The sequence below is a fragment of the Planococcus citri genome, chromosome 3, assembly GCF_950023065.1.
Source record: "Planococcus citri chromosome 3, ihPlaCitr1.1, whole genome shotgun sequence".
Classification (NCBI taxonomy): Eukaryota; Metazoa; Arthropoda; class Insecta; order Hemiptera; family Pseudococcidae; genus Planococcus; species Planococcus citri.
In genome coordinates, this window is record NC_088679.1 from 28,314,680 (window position 1) to 28,331,589 (window position 16,910).

Genomic DNA, 16,910 nt, shown 5'->3' on the forward strand with positions numbered 1-16,910 from the left:
AAATTTTGAAAATTGAAATTTGAAATATTGAATAATTTTTTTATTTTTATCGATTTTTATTTATTTATTAAGAGCCATTTACAGCAACTTAGGCTAGTAATATGAATTTTGAATTTTTGAATGTGATGAATTTGGAATTTATTTTATTAAATTTTATGAAGAAAAAAATTTTGAAATTTATTTTGTCAGCTTGCGTGGCTATTTTTACCTTTTTATTTTATTATTTTGGTTTTTGGTTCGTTCAATTCTTGACACTCTTGACAGTCAAATTTGAATTTAAATTTTATGAATATTTAATATTTTCAATCTTTATTCTTTATTTTCTTCAAAGCTCCAAACTTTACTTTTTTTATTCAAGGATGACTGATGAGGCCCTGGGCCCTGAACGATTTTTTTTCGGATTTCGGGGCTTGGGCTTTCAATCAAACAATTATTAGGTCTTGGGCTTGGGGCTTGGATTAGGACCCACTGACCCAGGAAACTTTGGGTTTGGGTTTCAGGGCAATCAGGGCTCAGTGTCCAGGCCTCCAGGGCTTGAATGAAGTGTTTAGGGCTTTCTGAGGCTTTTTGGGGCTTGAAATTGAGGAGTTCCATGGAAAAAGGGGCCTTCGTCATTTTTTTGTTTTTTTTTCAATTTACAATATTTTGAATGTATTAAATTTTTTTTTTATCAATTTCACCATATTCAGTTTCAGTGATACTGAACTGGTCTTCCTGTCTTCCATAAAAAATTAAACAAATTGAAAAATGTTAGCTTGTAAAAAAAAATGTTCAGGTCCATTTGAACTATACTTATAAAAATCAGTGAAAAAATTAACTAAGGCCCCTTCTCCGTGGAGCCTTTCAATTGCAATTTGATTGAAGAATAAAATAAACTCTTATTTGATTTTATGTTGAAAAAAAAAACATTTTAAGGGCAGATTCCGATTCCTTTTTTCAAAATTATTTGAATGGAACAGTTTTTTTTTAAAATCAGAATAAAATTTTTTTTTGGAATTTCAATTAATTATTGTCCAATTTTTTCAAGTATCATTTTTCAAAGAATATAGAACTATATTATAATGTACCAAAAACTCCTTAAAATATTAAAATTTTTGCTGAAGTTGTAAATTTTTCTTTTGAAAATCATCTTTTTTGACTTTTGAAAATTTTGAGATGCACAGAACGGTAATTACAAGAGAAATTTACAAAATTTACACGAGCTCCGAAAAGCTGATCACCTTTTGGGTTTCGGGGCTCACATTCGGGTCTTAGTTTTAAGAGGAAAATGTTTCAGGCTTTGGGCCAGGGCTTTGTAGGTTAGAGTTTTTAAGGTTTTGGGGCTTGGACATTCGGGCTTCAAGGAAATAATCGGGGCTTTTTCGGGTTTCGAGTCCTGGTCCTGGGCCGGGCCTCATTCCTGTTTTTATTAGCTTTTTTTTTAAAAATCAAGTAAGATCAAGTAATGAATTACTAAAACTCAACTAAAATGGCTATTCGTTTATTTGTTAATAGGTGTCAATTTTTAATGTCCATGAATATCGAATTTTTTCAAAACTCAAAAAAGTAAAAAATGAAAATGAACAAAAAAATTCCAAGTTTAGATTAGAACTTTAAAGATGAACAAAAAATCATAAATTCAAAAATTGGCACTCATCAAAAAATGTAGGAATTGTCGTTATACTAGAGTAGTAAGTATTATTAGGTACTAGTACTCGGTGGAAAAGAACCAATATAAAAAATGCTTTATGAAAAAAGAAAAAGAAAATGAATTTTAAAAATTCAAGTTTAGACTATTGAGTTTTGAAGATTGAAAAAATTCATAAATTCAAAACACATGGGCAAATAGTAGAGTAATAACCGATGAAAGAAAGCGAAAAAAAGAAGATGATTGAAAAAAATAATTCAAAGTTGCCCATTAACAAATAAATGAATACCTAGTCCAATAATACTTGATGACAAAAAAATCTAAGTTTAAACAAAGATAAGAACTGCGAAGATGTAGGTATATAAGCTTACAATTCGCGAATTCAAAAGTGAATTTAATTTAATTACCACTGAAAAATATAATACCAATTTTGAGGAGAAAAACAGTAATAATTTATTGATTATTTTTCTCAGGATACTGGACAAATGATCAACATCGTATACCGAAGAGAAGATGGTACGAATAGAGTACCATTAGGAAACCGAAACGGTAAAATTATTAGCAGAGGAACAGATGAAATTGAAGTGATCCAATTCAAGAATCAGAAAAATCAGAGTTGAGTTGAATGAAATCGCACGAATTCACATTACATTGATTACAATCTACAAGTAAAAATTTAGTGATTAGTATAAAACTGGAATAATTCCTCTTTCTTACCCCAAATTAAACAAAATCGTGATCAAATAAATAATTAAAAAATATATATTATCAATAGAAACATGGAAACATATAAAATTATACAACAGGACTTTTCCACAAAGATGTCACAACTGCATTAATTCTATTGCACGTTTCAAGAATCGACAATAATTTTCAATTCCATTTTTTAAACTATTCAGGCACGAGAATTAAAATTACGTAAATTTAAATCTAAAAATTCGTAATTAACTACTGCGCGAATTAAATAGACGAGTACGAGAACACAATTAATACACGCGAAAATAAATAAAATATTCAACTAAAACCGATTGAATCACAGATGCTTTCGAAAAAGAAAAATAAATAATGAGAAAAAAATGAAATATATAAGAAAACAAAAACAAAACGAACGAAAAACGATAACAACAACAATGATAATAAATAGCGTATCACATAAGAATTTTTTTCTTTTTTTGCATTTTACGGCGAGAAAAAACTATACTTATTAGTTAACGATTACGTAACCTCGACTGATCATTTCGTAGCAGATGCAGTCTTTGAAAAAAAAAAAAAAAAAAAAATACAGCGAATAGAACTAGATTAAAAATAATTAACGAGAAACTATTATCCATCAAAAATACTTTTAAAAAGCAAAATTACCGCCAACCAAAAAAAAAAAAAAAAAAACTTGCAAAAAGAATTGTTAACAAAAATTTGTTCATTAAGTAACTTTAATGAAAAAATTCATGATATCAAAACATCGCCAAGCAATTTTCATTCAGCAGTTGTGATCAGGAATTGATATGGAATTTCAAATTAATTTGGTACTTACTGAAATAAAATATCCATAAGTTTGAGAACTGAATTGAAAAACCGGACCGATAAATTCCGCCGGCGCTTGGCCCGGTTTTTCAATTCAGTTCTCAAACTTATGGATATTTTATTTCAGTAAGTACCAAATTAATTTGAAATTCCATATCAATTCCTGATCACAACTGCTGAATGAAAATTGCTTGGCGATGTTTTGATATCATGAATTTTTTCATTAAAGTTACTTAATGAACAAATTTTTGTTAACAATTCTTTTTGCAAGTTTTTTTTTTTTTTTTTTTTGGTTGGCGGTAATTTTGCTTTTTAAAAGTATTTTTGATGGATATCACGACTTTTTTTTTAATGTGTACATATTGTAAATTGTTAATGCGAATCTGGGTACATACTCCAAGAAGTTGAGAATATCAGATTTTTGTTGACAATTCTTTTTGTTTTTTTGTAGGTAAGTTTTTTTTTTGGTTGGCGGAATTTTTGCTTTTTAAAAGTATTTTCGATTGATATCACCACTTTTTTTTTTTTTTTTAAATAATGTACATTATTATAAATTATTAATGGGAATTCGGGTACACCAACAATTTTAGAATAATTTGTTGATTAAATCACAAAGTTTCTCACTAGAAGAACACTACCGAACTGATATGAGTCAAATTTCGTACAGTGATTTAAATTAGGGTATTATTTCAAAATATAACGTTAGTTTTTTAAAAAAATCATTTTTGACTCCCTTTTTCACAATTTGAAAATTGCTTTCCCCCATAAAACCCCCCAAAAATGAAAATTTCTCGTTGTACCGTAGAAAAGGGTCATCTACATTATATTCGCTATCATTTTGCAAAATTTCAAGCAAATCGGTTCATTTGGAGAAGCTGTAGCCTTGTCAACGGAAATTTAAGCATGAAATTTCATGAATATTTCCATTTTTCACCCTCAACCACCCTAAAAATGAAAATTGTTTGCTGTACCATAAAAAAGGGTCATCTGCATCACATTTAATACAACTGTGCCAAATTTCAAGCAAATCGGTTCATTTGGAGAAGCTGTAGCCTTGTCAACGGAAATTTTCATGAATTTTCATGCTGAAATTTCCGTTGACAAGGCTACAGCCTCTCTTAATGAACCGATTTGCTTGAGATTTTGCACATTGATAGTGAATATGATGTAGATTACCCTTTTTTATGATACAGCTAACAATTTTCATTTTTTGGGTGGTTTAGGATGAAAAATGGAAATAGTCATCACGAAATTTCATGCTTAAATTTCCGTTGACAAGGCTACAGCCTTTCCAAATGAACCGATTTGCTTGAAATTTTGCACAATGATGGCGAATATAATGTAGATGACCCTTTTCTACGGTACCGCGAAAAATTTTCATTTTGGGGGTGTTTTAGGGGGGAAAGAAATTTTAAAGTTGAGAAAAAGGGGGTCAAAAATAATTTTTTTTCAAAACTGACGTTGTATCTAAAAATAACTCATTAATTTACACCAGTGTACGAAATTTGACTTGAATTGGTTCAGTAGTTTTCTCTTGACACGAAGATTAGTGATTTCAAAAATTACCCCAAAATGCTAACTTTGGGTATTCAAATCTACATCATTTTTTACCGTAGAAAGTTTGTAAGCATACCAAATTAAAGCTCTCGTTGATGCCAACAACATATCAAAAAATCAGATTCGTGCGTGTTTTTATTCGCGAGAAATTCATCATCAAAAATACGCTTAGTTGTTCAGGGAATATAAGCAGTAAGTGGCCGGACTGTCATCACGTTTGGTATTATCGGTTTTTGTTTTTTTTGTGTTCGTTTTTTTTTCTTGCTTGGCGGGGCAGTCCGACCGGACTGCTTGATAAAGGGGGTTTTGGATTTTCTTCAAGACCATAAATCGTTCATTGAAGATTCAATCAATTCGTTTTCAGGTAATGCGCCGATTTTCTTTAGATCTTGAAGGTAGAAAAATAATTCGGTTGTTACGACGCTGAAATTTAATAAAAATAAACGTTAGATATTCGCATATTAATCGAAATTTTTAAAAAAAACTAAAGCTGAGCCCCATTCCAACGTACCCATGCTGTGGTCCCCCATCATTGACAATATTCATTTTCACGATCCGTTCTCTTAAAACTTCTTTAAACTTGACGTTCATTTTCCTATACAAATCGTGTACGTCGTTATCGGTCAAAATACCGGAAATAACTTCGTGCATTTTTTTCAAGGTTCTGAAAACGAGTTTTATTAGTTCGAGTTTTTTTTCGCCGCATGGGCTCAAGTTCGACGCTTATCGTACGTACTTCGATAAATTTTGAAAAGCTTTGGACGGCACAGGAGGCTTGGCTTCCCAGTTTTTCAACTCGGTGGCAATTATTTGCGACGGAATTGATAACATTTTTATACTTATGTCTTTGACGTGTAAGTGAAGTTCATCGGAAACACGATCTAAGCAGCTGATCGTCTGTTGCGAATCCGGCGGTAACAAATCTGTTCAAAAATCAATCAATTAGCATGGATGGTTCTGAATTAATTTGCTGAGAGTTTAACCTCAAATTTACAATACTAAATAAGCCTTTTTTCTGAACATAAAATATTAATTACTTCGAAAATGGTTTTTTATTTGTGGCACCAATTTCAACAGCAATTGTAATGCTCTCATCAGCAGAGCTAAATTTGAGCTGGTGATTTTCTTTAATCCGGTTCTTTCGGATAATGCTTCACCTCCCAGAACTAATTTACAACTTTTTCGATTAAATAGTTGCAATAATTCAGCTAAATAACGCAGCAGGCATTGAGCCGAGAGTGTGATGTCTTCAGCTCTGACGCAATATTCCGATATCACTTTGATCAGCATTAAAACCGTGCTACAAATAAATCATAACCATTTATAAAAATTCACGAGAAGTCAAAATTCGAGTTAGTAAATTCTGCACTTACCCAATCACTACAAATTTTTCCTTCCCAATGTATAAAATATCGGCCGGTTTATTTGAAATGTTAGATTTCGTATCGACTTTATAAGTTGTGAATTTACCTGTAAAATAGACGAATAAATTATTCGAAGCACTATCACGACGTGACTTGTTAGAAATGTTTTCAAATAATCACCTAATTCGATAATTTGATTAACTAAAGATTGAAATTCAACAGGAACTTGAGCTTCTCTCCAACTTTCGGTATCTAAAATCATATCTATCTTCTTCAATCGGTCTTCGTGGAATTTCTTCATGAACTTGGTAGCTTCGGTTTTGAATGCTGATTTCAGCGCCATAGGAACATTATCATTAGGATTCAACGACAAGCAAGCGTCGTATAATTCGTCTACGTATTTTCTGACTTCGTTTAGTTGGCCCAGGGTAGCTTGTTCTGCGAGCCAGTTCGTTGCTGTGGTTGTTTTAGATGCGTTACTTTGCTTTCCATTCATCTTGTCACTGTTTAGAAATTCAAATTAATCTCGAGAAACGTTCGGAGATTCAAAAATTCACACGGAGCACTTACACGTTATCAGTTAAGGATCTTTTGGATAGAAGATGAGCATATCGTTCGGAAACATATTGGCAAGCAGAGGTAATCAAATGCGATAATTTATTTTTAATAATTTTCAAATTTTCTTCGTCTAAGAAATACTCCGATTCGTGGGTAATTCTGCAAAATATCGATACATTTAATTTCGTCAGTTTTCACAACCGGTTCTGCAGATATTAGAAACTTACATAGATTCTTTCTGAGAGGAAAGGGAACCATCATCAGACGAGCTGCTGCTAATGTTATCGGTACATATTCGTACAGCTTTCACCATTACATTGTAAGCACTCTGTAAAAAATACCGAGTTGCATATTTCTCGAGAAAATCGATTATTTAGAATAACATCGGTTCAATTACTTTAATCCTTTTCAGTAAAACGATCAAAGACGTGGCGGTATTACGTAGAAGAGCGACCCATTCTTCAACAGTTAGTAATTTCAATTGTTCGTCTAACGTTAGAGCATCATTCAGGTGCTCGTTTCCATTTCTGATAATCGGCGAATCACTTTCAGCCACGATTTCTATGACTGCTTGTTTAATGGTTGCTTTGATAGTGGCGTAAGATTCACGCCAGTAGCAGTCCACGAAAGAGAAACACTGCCTTCTCAACATACCCATAATTATGCATAATAATTTATCCTGAAAATATTAACGAATCGAGGTCATCGAAATGTACTAAATTAGGTCGTGAAGCTGGGTAAACAAACGATGGTTACTTTTTCAATAGTTTGAATTTCAGATTCCAAAAGAGGTCTGTTTAAATCGGTCGTCGCGTATCGTTCCATTTCACCGGTCATCAATGCGTCGATCATTTTGATCACCTCGTTCAATTCCGAAGATAAATGTCTAAAAAGAATAAAAATCATAAAACTCGAGTCACGATTGTGAATAAGAATACCTATTGTGAACATTGTGATAACTTTCGATAGTACCTGAAACAATGTATTCCAGCTAATTCATTATTCAGCAAATGTTTAGTAGTGTAGATTAAATCCAGAGCTGCCACGTAATCCGGAGTTGATAACAGTAACTTGACGGTAGGTTGAGTCTGGTAAACGGTAGCCATTATTTTCAGCTACTAACAAACAAGAATATTAAATGCACATGAATAAATAAATTCATTGATTAGAGCTTCGAATAAATTATGAAATAAAAATACCTTGCGCAAGACTAGACAATAATTATTACGAGATCTGATTCCTTTCAATATTTTCAACGAATCTGTGACTAGACTTTTATCGATACTTTGAATTTTACCTCTGTGAAGACATCAGATTAGTAAATTGATGGTATAAGATACAACATCTCGCCAAGGACTAGTTATATTTACCTCAAGGTTCGCACTTTCGTAATAGTTTGTCCTAAATTTTCCATTAAAGCATCGTGCGAAGTCATCGTATGAAAAAAAGCATCCGATTTCGACGATACTTGTTTAGCGATTTGAACTTCGACCATATCCAGATAATGAGTTAGCTACAACAAATAAAGATATCCGAATTACAAAAAGCGATCGACACAGCAATTCGAAATTAAGAAAAAAAACATACTCTTTCTTGTAATAATTTTGGTCTATTCGATGGACTGCTAGTTTTACCGGGAACGATTTCCGTCGACGACTGCTCCGGTCTTATGCATTCTGCGATATGCGGAAATACGAAATTAAACGTATCCGCGCAACTTAGATCGAATTTACTTTTTAAAAATATATCAGGTACTTCGAAGGTTAATTTTTCTGCAGAAATAAAATCAAATATTCAAATATCGAACTGATCAACATTGATTGAATAAGGAACTTTGTAACTAACCTAGAGATTGTAATTTCGATGATGACAAACTTGGTGATATTTCAACTTGTGATGGATCATTTGATCGATTTTTTGGTAACTTTGATCGTCTGCGGTATCTCTGCGAATAATAACGAAAATAATCATACGAAAATTTCGCAAATAAGACTTCAACCAAGTTTTAGAAATGATTCTTTACCTTTAACAACTTCTTGAGATATGGGTCGAAATGTTGTTTCATAATAGTTGGTAAATAAGGCGGATCAGGAACATGACTAACTTCGATGAATCCTTCACCCCATAGCTTGGTAAAAAAGTCTTTCTGTAAGGATCACAAAATCATATGAATTGAGATTAGAATAATTATTTATATTACTCCGTTATAAATACCCGAATAGATAGCCAATTTACTTGTTTAATTTTATGCGGATTGTTCAAAACAGCAGCTAAATTCTGCGAAGCCGAATAAACATTCCATTTGTCATCTAATGATTGATCTGAGCAAGTCGACATAACGCTGGCTTGCCTTTTGTGACGTTGATATTTACTGCGAATGTATATGTGATGTTTATAAATATGTCTTTCATAATCCGCGTCACTAACACCTTCGACTGGTAACGATGGACAAACTCGATTTTCTCCATACAAGCAAACAAAAGAACCACCTTCTTGAGAACAGTGACTAGTTCTCAGATGACTGTAACCAAAATCCGTACATTAGTATAGCAAAAAGTACATATGTCATCGAGTTAAGTGTATGAAGCTAACAAAACGACTTACTCGGCGAATTCCTCGGGTGAGTTGAATGAGTTAAGGCATATGCGACAATCCAGACAGCATTCTTTCTTTACACATTCAGCATCCATTTAAATTGATAAACTTCTTCGTCAATTCTACGAATAATATCTCGATTACATTATGTTTCATAAATCTTCGAGGATTTACTGATTTAGATAATTTTTGATAACATAAAAAGTACTTGCTTACATAAAAAAATTTCAAGTGTAGCTACGATGAGAAATGTTTTACTTTCGCTTTATATAAAAGAGGAAACGATTTTTTGTTTGGATGTTTTCATAAACTGTTTCGAGTGATTCTTTTTTGATCCGCTAGGATCGTTATGTGCTTGATACTAATTTTCTATAAATTCTCTTCTCCTTCTCCTTTAGTCCTTCTACTAGTTCTACTCCGTCTCCTTCTCCTTCTTAAGTTCTTATTCTTTAAATTTGGCCCAATAGGCAATAGCTCAAAGACTCAAAGTTATCCAGGAGCAGGACAATTATTTTTCCAAAATTCTTCAGAATGAAAGAAAACTTCAGCTTCAGCGTATCTATGTCGTACGTTGGTCGTTGCGAGCCTAGTATAGGCCTACTCGCCTACTGTACTGACAAATTAATTATCCCATCTCACTAGTCACTTCTCAGTTCTTATTTCTTAAAAAGTAAAAACCCCTCTCTCTATAATGAGCAGGACAGCTGCAGCCTGCAGCCAACAGAGCCAAGCCAACTGCCAACAGGTATCGGGAAAGCTGGGGAAACTTGGACATTGACGTCATAAAGTTGAATGGTCTTTCGTCTTTCGTTTAATCAATTAAATCAAATTCAATTTCAAACGCTTAATTATGCAAAACACTAAAGCACCCACTCATTCGACTGTTTTAACGTAAAATTCGAATGTAAAATAACTACCTACCTACCTACTTACAGAAGGTAGTTATATTTTTCATTTTAACAATCCTACTTCTGTGCAGGCCCAGGCAACGTACGTCTACAATCTACACAAGTTCGCGCATCTACAGTGATTGGCATCCATTACATTTCACCAAATCACGACGAACCTTTATTTCAATCCACAAAAATGACTCAATATAAGAATTCCCACTAAAAAACCTATTCCTTTCAAAATCTTTGCAATGCTCAAATTTTTAAAAAAGCTCAGACAAATTTTCAAAAAGAAACATTTTATTGGCCATTTTTTCAAAAATTTGTCATTTTTTAACAATTCATATTTTTTTAAAGGAAATGTGTTACTCGACAACCCATTCTTTTCAAAAAATACCTACTCAAATTTAAAAAAAAAAAAAAAATTAAAAAAGAAACATTTTAGTTGATTTTAACAGAAATTAATTTACCTATCATTTTTTTAAAAAAAGTACCAGTTCTTTTTAAAAAAATATGTTATTTAAAAATTGAAAAAAAAAAACAATTTCAAATCAATTTTTAAAATCTGTCATTTCTTTAAAAAATGAACAATCTTTGAACGTCTTTTTGTATTAAAAATTAAAAAAAGACACGACTTATATAAAAAAGAGTAAAAACATCTGTATTAATTTTTTTCAGTTTGAAAAATAACTGAAATTTTTCTACTGAAAAGACTAGAAACAGTGAAGTTAACACAAACTGAACGAATCCGATTTTTTACCACGTCATTTGTGAAGAAATGCATGATAAAGTAGCAGCATTCTCCTGTTGAAATGTATTTTTAATACTTAGAAGTTCGTCAAAGACAAACATGGGAATGAAAACGCACATTTTTTTCGATTTTTTCGATCTGCCCAAAAAAATTTTCAAATCAAAATGCAGAGATTTAGCAGAATTTTTGCAGGACTTGAGTAGAGTTTTTTTTTCTCTCAGATTTCTAACCCATTCTTTCTCAAAAAATACCCTCTTAAAATTTGGGGGGGGGATTCAGATTCCACCGCCCTCCTCCTTCTCACATTTTATATTCGTATTTCTCGTTCAGCAAGAAAAACAAATTTCATTTCAGATAGGTAATTTATCCAATCCATAAAACTTTTCCTAAAAAAATGAACAAAACAAGAATAATTAAAATTTACAAAAATCATTTAAAATGTTTACCAAAATTATTAAAAAATCATTAGATTCTGAACTATTTCAGTGCTCAACAAAAAATACAAAGATTTCGCTGCCTGAAAATCGTAAAAACCTCGCCAGAGTCAATTAAAAATAAAAAAAAACCTACGTATTCCAAGATTCCCTATCCAATAAGTGGGAAAAAATTCCAAACAAATGAATATGCACAGCAACGTGTACAGCAGCTAAGTACACTCTAACACTAATGAAATGATTTTAATTCGACAATACATTGTGCGTATACGTACACTTATTACGTAAGTATACTGCAAACGAAATATAAAAAAGTCCTTCAATACACCAGTAGGTATAGGTATATAAAATAGAAAATAAAAATAATTCATCGTTCGTCTTGTACCTACATAAAATAGCTCAAAAATATTTGCTCAATTAAGGCAGACAATTTGACACGACAATGGTATTGTTTGAAATTACAAAGTGTGACTAAGCTTAGGCACACGTACCCAGACCCAAAACATTTTGGTTCGGTGTCAAATATCATGAAAAACGTAGGTGGGTAGAGAGAGACAGAAAAGTACGAGTATACCTATCGGCAGGCTCAATTTAAAACAGAAAAAAATTCCATTTCAAATTTTTCTATTTACTTATGTCATGTACAATGTAATTTGTAGGTATGAGAATCTATCAACATTTTAGCACCTGATGAACTGTTTAAATTGTTGATTAAGTAAACTCCGATATCATTATAAAAACTCATCGGCGAGATCGTTAATCGTTAATTTGTGTTTTGAAAAAGTCGAATTGTCTTGTGAAGTTCACGTTGCAACGTTAAATACCTACCTACAACTCCAGTAAAATGGCTTTCGCTTCTGTATCATTGTTGGCAGCTTGCGTTTTGGTATGTTTTTTCTATATATTTTAATATTTCGTTTAAATGGATTCGAGTCAGGTATCTGATCGAAATCCAGTTATCGGATATAGTACCCTATTGGATCTTCTTTTTCTAATTTAAAATCAAAGTTTTGCTCTTCTTTTGGATCGAAATCAAATTGTACTTACATACTTTAATTTGATATCTCTAACGTTCTCAAAAAGTGTCAAATTCGCAAATTTTTCTTCTACCACTTCAACATTCTGGGACACAAATTTGAAGAAAAATCATCGAGTTATAGTAGTCTGAATTTTAAAAAAATTACACAAATTCAAATTCTACACAGTTCATTTTTACAGAGTGAACGAAGCAGATTCATTGAGAATGTTTCAAAAGATAAATTATAAAATTTGAAAATTTAAAGCTTTCGTGTTCAAATTTTGTCACAAAAATTTTTTCTCAGTTGAATTTCAATAATCATTTCTAATGATGATTTTTTTTTTTCAAATTTGAGTTTTAAGATTTCAAAATGAAAGAGAAATTTTCGAAGACAAAAAGAGGTGTGATTTTTAAAAACTTTGATGGGATTTTTTTTTGAAAAATCAACCTTGAAAATGTGGCTTTCAACACGACAGGTTTTGGCCAAATTTTGGTTCCAAAGACAATATTTTTTGAGATTTTTAAGACTCCACCAAAATGTTTTGAGTACTGACCTCAAAGTCTGCTCAACAAAGCACAACTATGCAGGCTCACAATAAGTTCTAGGGTTTTTTCTTCAAATAGAAGTACTTTTGGGATAATTTATTTGTATTGCAAAAATTTCATTCATCCAATAGTGAAATAAAAGGCACTAAATAAATCTTTAGAAAAAATCAAAAATTCCATCCATATCCACTAAATTTGGAAGAAAATTCAAGAAAATTCGATATGGCAGCTGAAGCATTGTAGACAATCTTTTGATCGTATTTTCAATTTTTTTAATGCTTTGTGGGTCATTTTTGAAATTTTTGACCAAATAAACATTATTCTAAAAAGCACTGTTTTTTTTGTTTTTTGTTTTTTTTTCAATGAAAATTCCAAGATATGACGCGAAAATTTGATTGGTCAGTTCAAAACACAGCAAATTGAAGTTTTTAATGTAATTCTTCAACCATTTTCAGCTCCCTTTCACTTTTTTAAAACTTTTTTTCTCAAAAATTGATTTTCAGGAACACTTTTTTTTAGATATTCTAATCAAAAATAGGACCCCAAAAGGCTAGGAAACTCAAAATATGACTAAATTCTCAAAATTGTAACTTCCAAATAGAATAATCTACCATTCTTAGAATTTTTTTTCTCCAAAAAAGGGGCCTCAAAATTGATTTTTCTCACCACTCATATCAAAATTGAGACTAATCCCCCAATATACATACCTAAGCAACAATAAAACATAATTCTCCAAGTTGTAATGGATTTAAAAAATTTTCGTCGCTTTTAAAACTTGAAAAAAATCAAAAATTCTCTTTCGACTCCTTGTACCAAAAATGGACCTCTTCATGATGCTATTGAAAATATCGTTTGAGGTATACTTAGTCAGTTGAAAAAGTGCCTTGGAAAACTATCGAATATACTGATCGAATTTTTTGAATTGGTTTTTGTTGCAAATTTGGCGTGAAAATATCTACTTTGGAAACTTGAAAAAAAATCATCATTTTTTGGATTTTATAAGGTTTTCGAATGAAGGACAACATTTGAACTGTGGTTCTATACCAAAGTCTTCTTACTTGAAAACAAAAAAATCTATTGAAAAATTGCAACGGAATATTCTGTCAATTGTTGCCTTCTTCATCAATTCTTCAATCTCTTACGAGGAGAATATCTGAATTGGCAAAAAAATTGGTTGGTATAAAGATGGATCGATAGAGCAAAGAAGCACACGCAAACAGCCAAAATTTCAAGAGCTAAAACCCATTTCTCGAATTTTAAGATTTTCAAATTTTTTGGCCTAAATGTTGATAAAAAATCAAATTCAATCTGATTGAGCTAGAAATCCGAAATTTGATAGCCAATGCGCCCTTTTATTGAATATTGAGTTCTAAAAATATGTTTTATGACTTTTTTGGCAATTCGTACTTTCCAAACAAACTGGAGACTCCAAAAACGACTCGAAATCGCTTTCAATCGACGTGAGATCGAAAGTATAGCATCTAGACTGAAATTTCAGCTTTCTAGATCAACTTTTGCAGTAATTGTACTTTTCAAAAATTTGTTAGAGGCTCCAAAATGTACTCAAAATGACCCAAAATCGCTTCTATCGTTTAGAGGGGGTTAAAATAAGATTCACACTAAATTTCAGAACTCTACCTCATAGCTCAATTAGGTAAAATTTTCAATCCCCCCTCCCTCAGCTAAATTTTATTACTAAAAATTCTCCAAAATGGTCAAATTCGGGAAATATAAAAACCACGAACCAAAATGTCAAGGGCTAAAGCCTAATTCACCAACTAGTAACTTCAATAATTTAATCTTTTCAAAAATAATTCCAGGGAGTCTTCGCCATCGCCCACGGAAACCCAATCATCGCAGCATCCACAAACGAAGAATTGTCCACCCAATCTAATTCATACAACGAACAATCTTACACCGCTGTCGACAACCCATACGGACCAGACTACGTATCCATGGACAGCAGCTCGGGCTCATCATCGTCATCCAACTACGAATACGACAGCAACTACTTGAATACCAACGGTGGTCTTCCTCTTCTCTCCACCGGTGGAAGCTTGATCCAACAAGAACAAGAACTCCAACAGGAAGCTAGCTCATACAGTCAACAACAACTCAACAACTACTCTACCCTCGGTGGAAATACCGTCCAACAATTCTCAGCCAGTTCTCAACAACAAATGGAACAAGCTCAACAACAATCCACTTCGTTCGTCAGTTACTAAAATGACTGATTTGTATTATTTTTGAGCCACGATATTGATACCAGTTTAATTTTTTCATCAGTAAGGAAAAAATCAAACTGAATTATCAAGAGTTGATATTTTAAATACACATTTATTATATTGTTAAGTCGCAACATAAACTCACAATGTTTTTGATAATTTGATTACTTTTGTTTGTAAAATTAACCCGAGCAGGTAACTTGTATAACGGTCCCGTTAAATATATTGCATAATCGAACGCCTGTCTTTTTTATTTCTTCTTTGTAAAGGGTGGTAGTGTGAATTAAGACTGAACCGCTATAAAAAGTCATCGATATCCAACTTACGCATAAATTAATCGTTTTAATCGTTCCGAGAGATTATTTTAAGACATCTCGTATAATTATCCACTGAACGAAGAAAAAAATAACAAACAAAAATGCGCGTGGAATATGAAAATTCGACGTGGGTGATTTTTTCTCCTCATTTTACTACGTCAGAGTGAAAAAACACAACGTTTAAAATGCTGAAAAAAGTCTCATTCTTATTACAACTCGAACTGCGAGTAAGTATTTGAAATGTGTAATCCAGAGTGAATTTCGAAAACATCGAATGTCGTTTTTAAACCATTTCAATATTTTCGAAGATCTACTTCATCATCTTCTTTCGAAGTAAGTAGATAAATTTAAACTCTAAACAATTCGTATTTTATTACAAATAAAAAAATTTACTTAATTTAAAATAATTTCTAGAAATTGGCATACAGTTTAGCCAGAAAAAATGGCTAGAAAAGTGCACAAGGTTATCAGCCTTTTAACCATCATCATCATCTCAATAATACGATCTCATCGAGCAGAAACTTGGGAGAAGCCAGGATGCCATAAAATAGGTAGGGGTCCTTAATGTGTAATTTGATTGGTAGGCAGCTGGTTCAATAATAATTAAATACCTACAATTAATTAGTTAATTACTTTCCAATTCGAAGGTCATACGAGAAAAATCAGCATTCCAGACTGCGTTGAATTTCGTATAACGACAAATGCTTGCCGAGGATATTGCGAATCTTGGGCGATCACATCGACAGACGAAAGCCTGCCTTTCAATCGCGGTCAAAGTATCACCAGTATTGGCCAATGTTGTAATATAATTGATACCGAAGACGTAAGTACCTAATCAATTTTTGGGCTACTTTGTACACAGAATAAAGTATTATTTTAAAATCAGTTTAAAAAACTGTACGAAAACCAGAAACACAAATTCGCGAAAAATATTGCGCGTGGAAACATGAAATTTAAGCTACCCATCGAACAGATATAGCAACTTAAATGGCTAATTCCACTTTCCACGAAAATTGAGAATTCTCAAAGTATCGATAATTCATTTCCATTATCGCGTGATAATAATACATTTCTTTTCATTAATCTGTTCCCCGCAGACACTTTTATTTAATTAATGATCGTTTTATATACCCATCTAAGTTCATTTTCAGCAACAATGATCGTATATCAGTTTAACCCGATAGTTTTAAAATTAGCCTATTATTGAGAACCAATATATTTTGTACTCACGTGATTCTAAATACTCGTGGATGACGATTCCGAACATACTCGTATTGTAGCAATAATTGAGTCATATTCATATTGAAGCATCAAATTGCGAATTTTTTTCAGATAACAGTCCACGTTTTGTGTTTGGACGGTCTTCGGGAGTTGACTTTTAAATCAGCTATCAGTTGTTCGTGTCATCACTGTAAAAAGCAGTAAATTCATTAACATTACGATGTGTTTATTTAAGAAAATAAAATTTGTGAGAATATTATAATCGAAAAATAAAACAAATCTTATT

The 16,910-nt window shown here is 32.1% G+C and overlaps 3 protein-coding genes across 3 annotated transcripts; 2 read left to right on the plus strand and 1 right to left on the minus strand.

Annotated features, from left to right (window-relative positions):
* Positions 1-2,055: 2,055 nt before the first annotated feature.
* Positions 2,056-16,746, minus strand: LOC135839593 (vacuolar protein sorting-associated protein 54-like). The gene is made up of 19 exons (XM_065355686.1): positions 16,634-16,746; positions 9,232-9,344; positions 8,863-9,148; positions 8,651-8,773; positions 8,473-8,572; positions 8,215-8,399; positions 7,998-8,140; positions 7,827-7,926; positions 7,600-7,742; positions 7,384-7,513; positions 7,025-7,306; positions 6,855-6,955; positions 6,640-6,786; positions 6,250-6,572; positions 6,079-6,175; positions 5,743-6,005; positions 5,442-5,628; positions 5,217-5,369; positions 2,056-5,128 (listed from the first exon to the last, which is right to left on the minus strand). Exons 2-19 carry the CDS (start codon positions 9,315-9,317, stop codon positions 5,023-5,025), a joined length of 2,955 nt encoding a protein of 984 aa, XP_065211758.1. The 5' UTR covers positions 9,318-9,344; positions 16,634-16,746; the 3' UTR covers positions 2,056-5,022.
* On the plus strand, positions 12,024-15,324 carry LOC135840772 (uncharacterized). The gene is made up of 2 exons (XM_065357446.1): positions 12,024-12,183; positions 14,682-15,324. The coding sequence occupies exons 1-2, from the start codon at positions 12,142-12,144 to the stop codon at positions 15,084-15,086; spliced, it is 447 nt and encodes a 148-aa protein (XP_065213518.1). The 5' UTR covers positions 12,024-12,141; the 3' UTR covers positions 15,087-15,324.
* On the plus strand, positions 15,539-16,894 carry Gpa2 (Glycoprotein hormone alpha 2). The gene is made up of 4 exons (XM_065355700.1): positions 15,539-15,736; positions 15,818-15,954; positions 16,051-16,226; positions 16,736-16,894. The coding sequence occupies exons 2-4, from the start codon at positions 15,846-15,848 to the stop codon at positions 16,826-16,828; spliced, it is 378 nt and encodes a 125-aa protein (XP_065211772.1). The 5' UTR covers positions 15,539-15,736; positions 15,818-15,845; the 3' UTR covers positions 16,829-16,894.
* The last annotated feature ends 16 nt before the right edge of the window (positions 16,895-16,910 follow it).

What these genes read in the sequence shown, in the direction of transcription:
- LOC135839593 (XM_065355686.1), bottom strand. Translation starts at nt 9,317, where the DNA reads ATGGATGCTGAATGTGTAAAGAAAGAATGCTGTCTGGATTGTCGCATA. An exon ending in ACGAAAGTGCGAACCTTGAG is followed by an intron (nt 7,927 to 7,997) that starts GTAAATATAACT and finishes ATGTCTTCACAG; the next exon opens with AGGTAAAATTCAAAGTATCG. An exon ending in AATAAAAAACCATTTTCGAA is followed by an intron (nt 5,629 to 5,742) that starts GTAATTAATATT and finishes ATTTTTGAACAG; the next exon opens with ATTTGTTACCGCCGGATTCG.
- LOC135840772 (XM_065357446.1), top strand. Translation starts at nt 12,142, where the DNA reads ATGGCTTTCGCTTCTGTATCATTGTTGGCAGCTTGCGTTTTG. An exon ending in TGTTGGCAGCTTGCGTTTTG is followed by an intron (nt 12,184 to 14,681) that starts GTATGTTTTTTC and finishes AAATAATTCCAG; the next exon opens with GGAGTCTTCGCCATCGCCCA.
- Gpa2 (XM_065355700.1), top strand. Translation starts at nt 15,846, where the DNA reads ATGGCTAGAAAAGTGCACAAGGTTATCAGCCTTTTAACCATCATCATC. An exon ending in GCCAGGATGCCATAAAATAG is followed by an intron (nt 15,955 to 16,050) that starts GTAGGGGTCCTT and finishes TCCAATTCGAAG; the next exon opens with GTCATACGAGAAAAATCAGC. An exon ending in ATATAATTGATACCGAAGAC is followed by an intron (nt 16,227 to 16,735) that starts GTAAGTACCTAA and finishes AATTTTTTTCAG; the next exon opens with ATAACAGTCCACGTTTTGTG.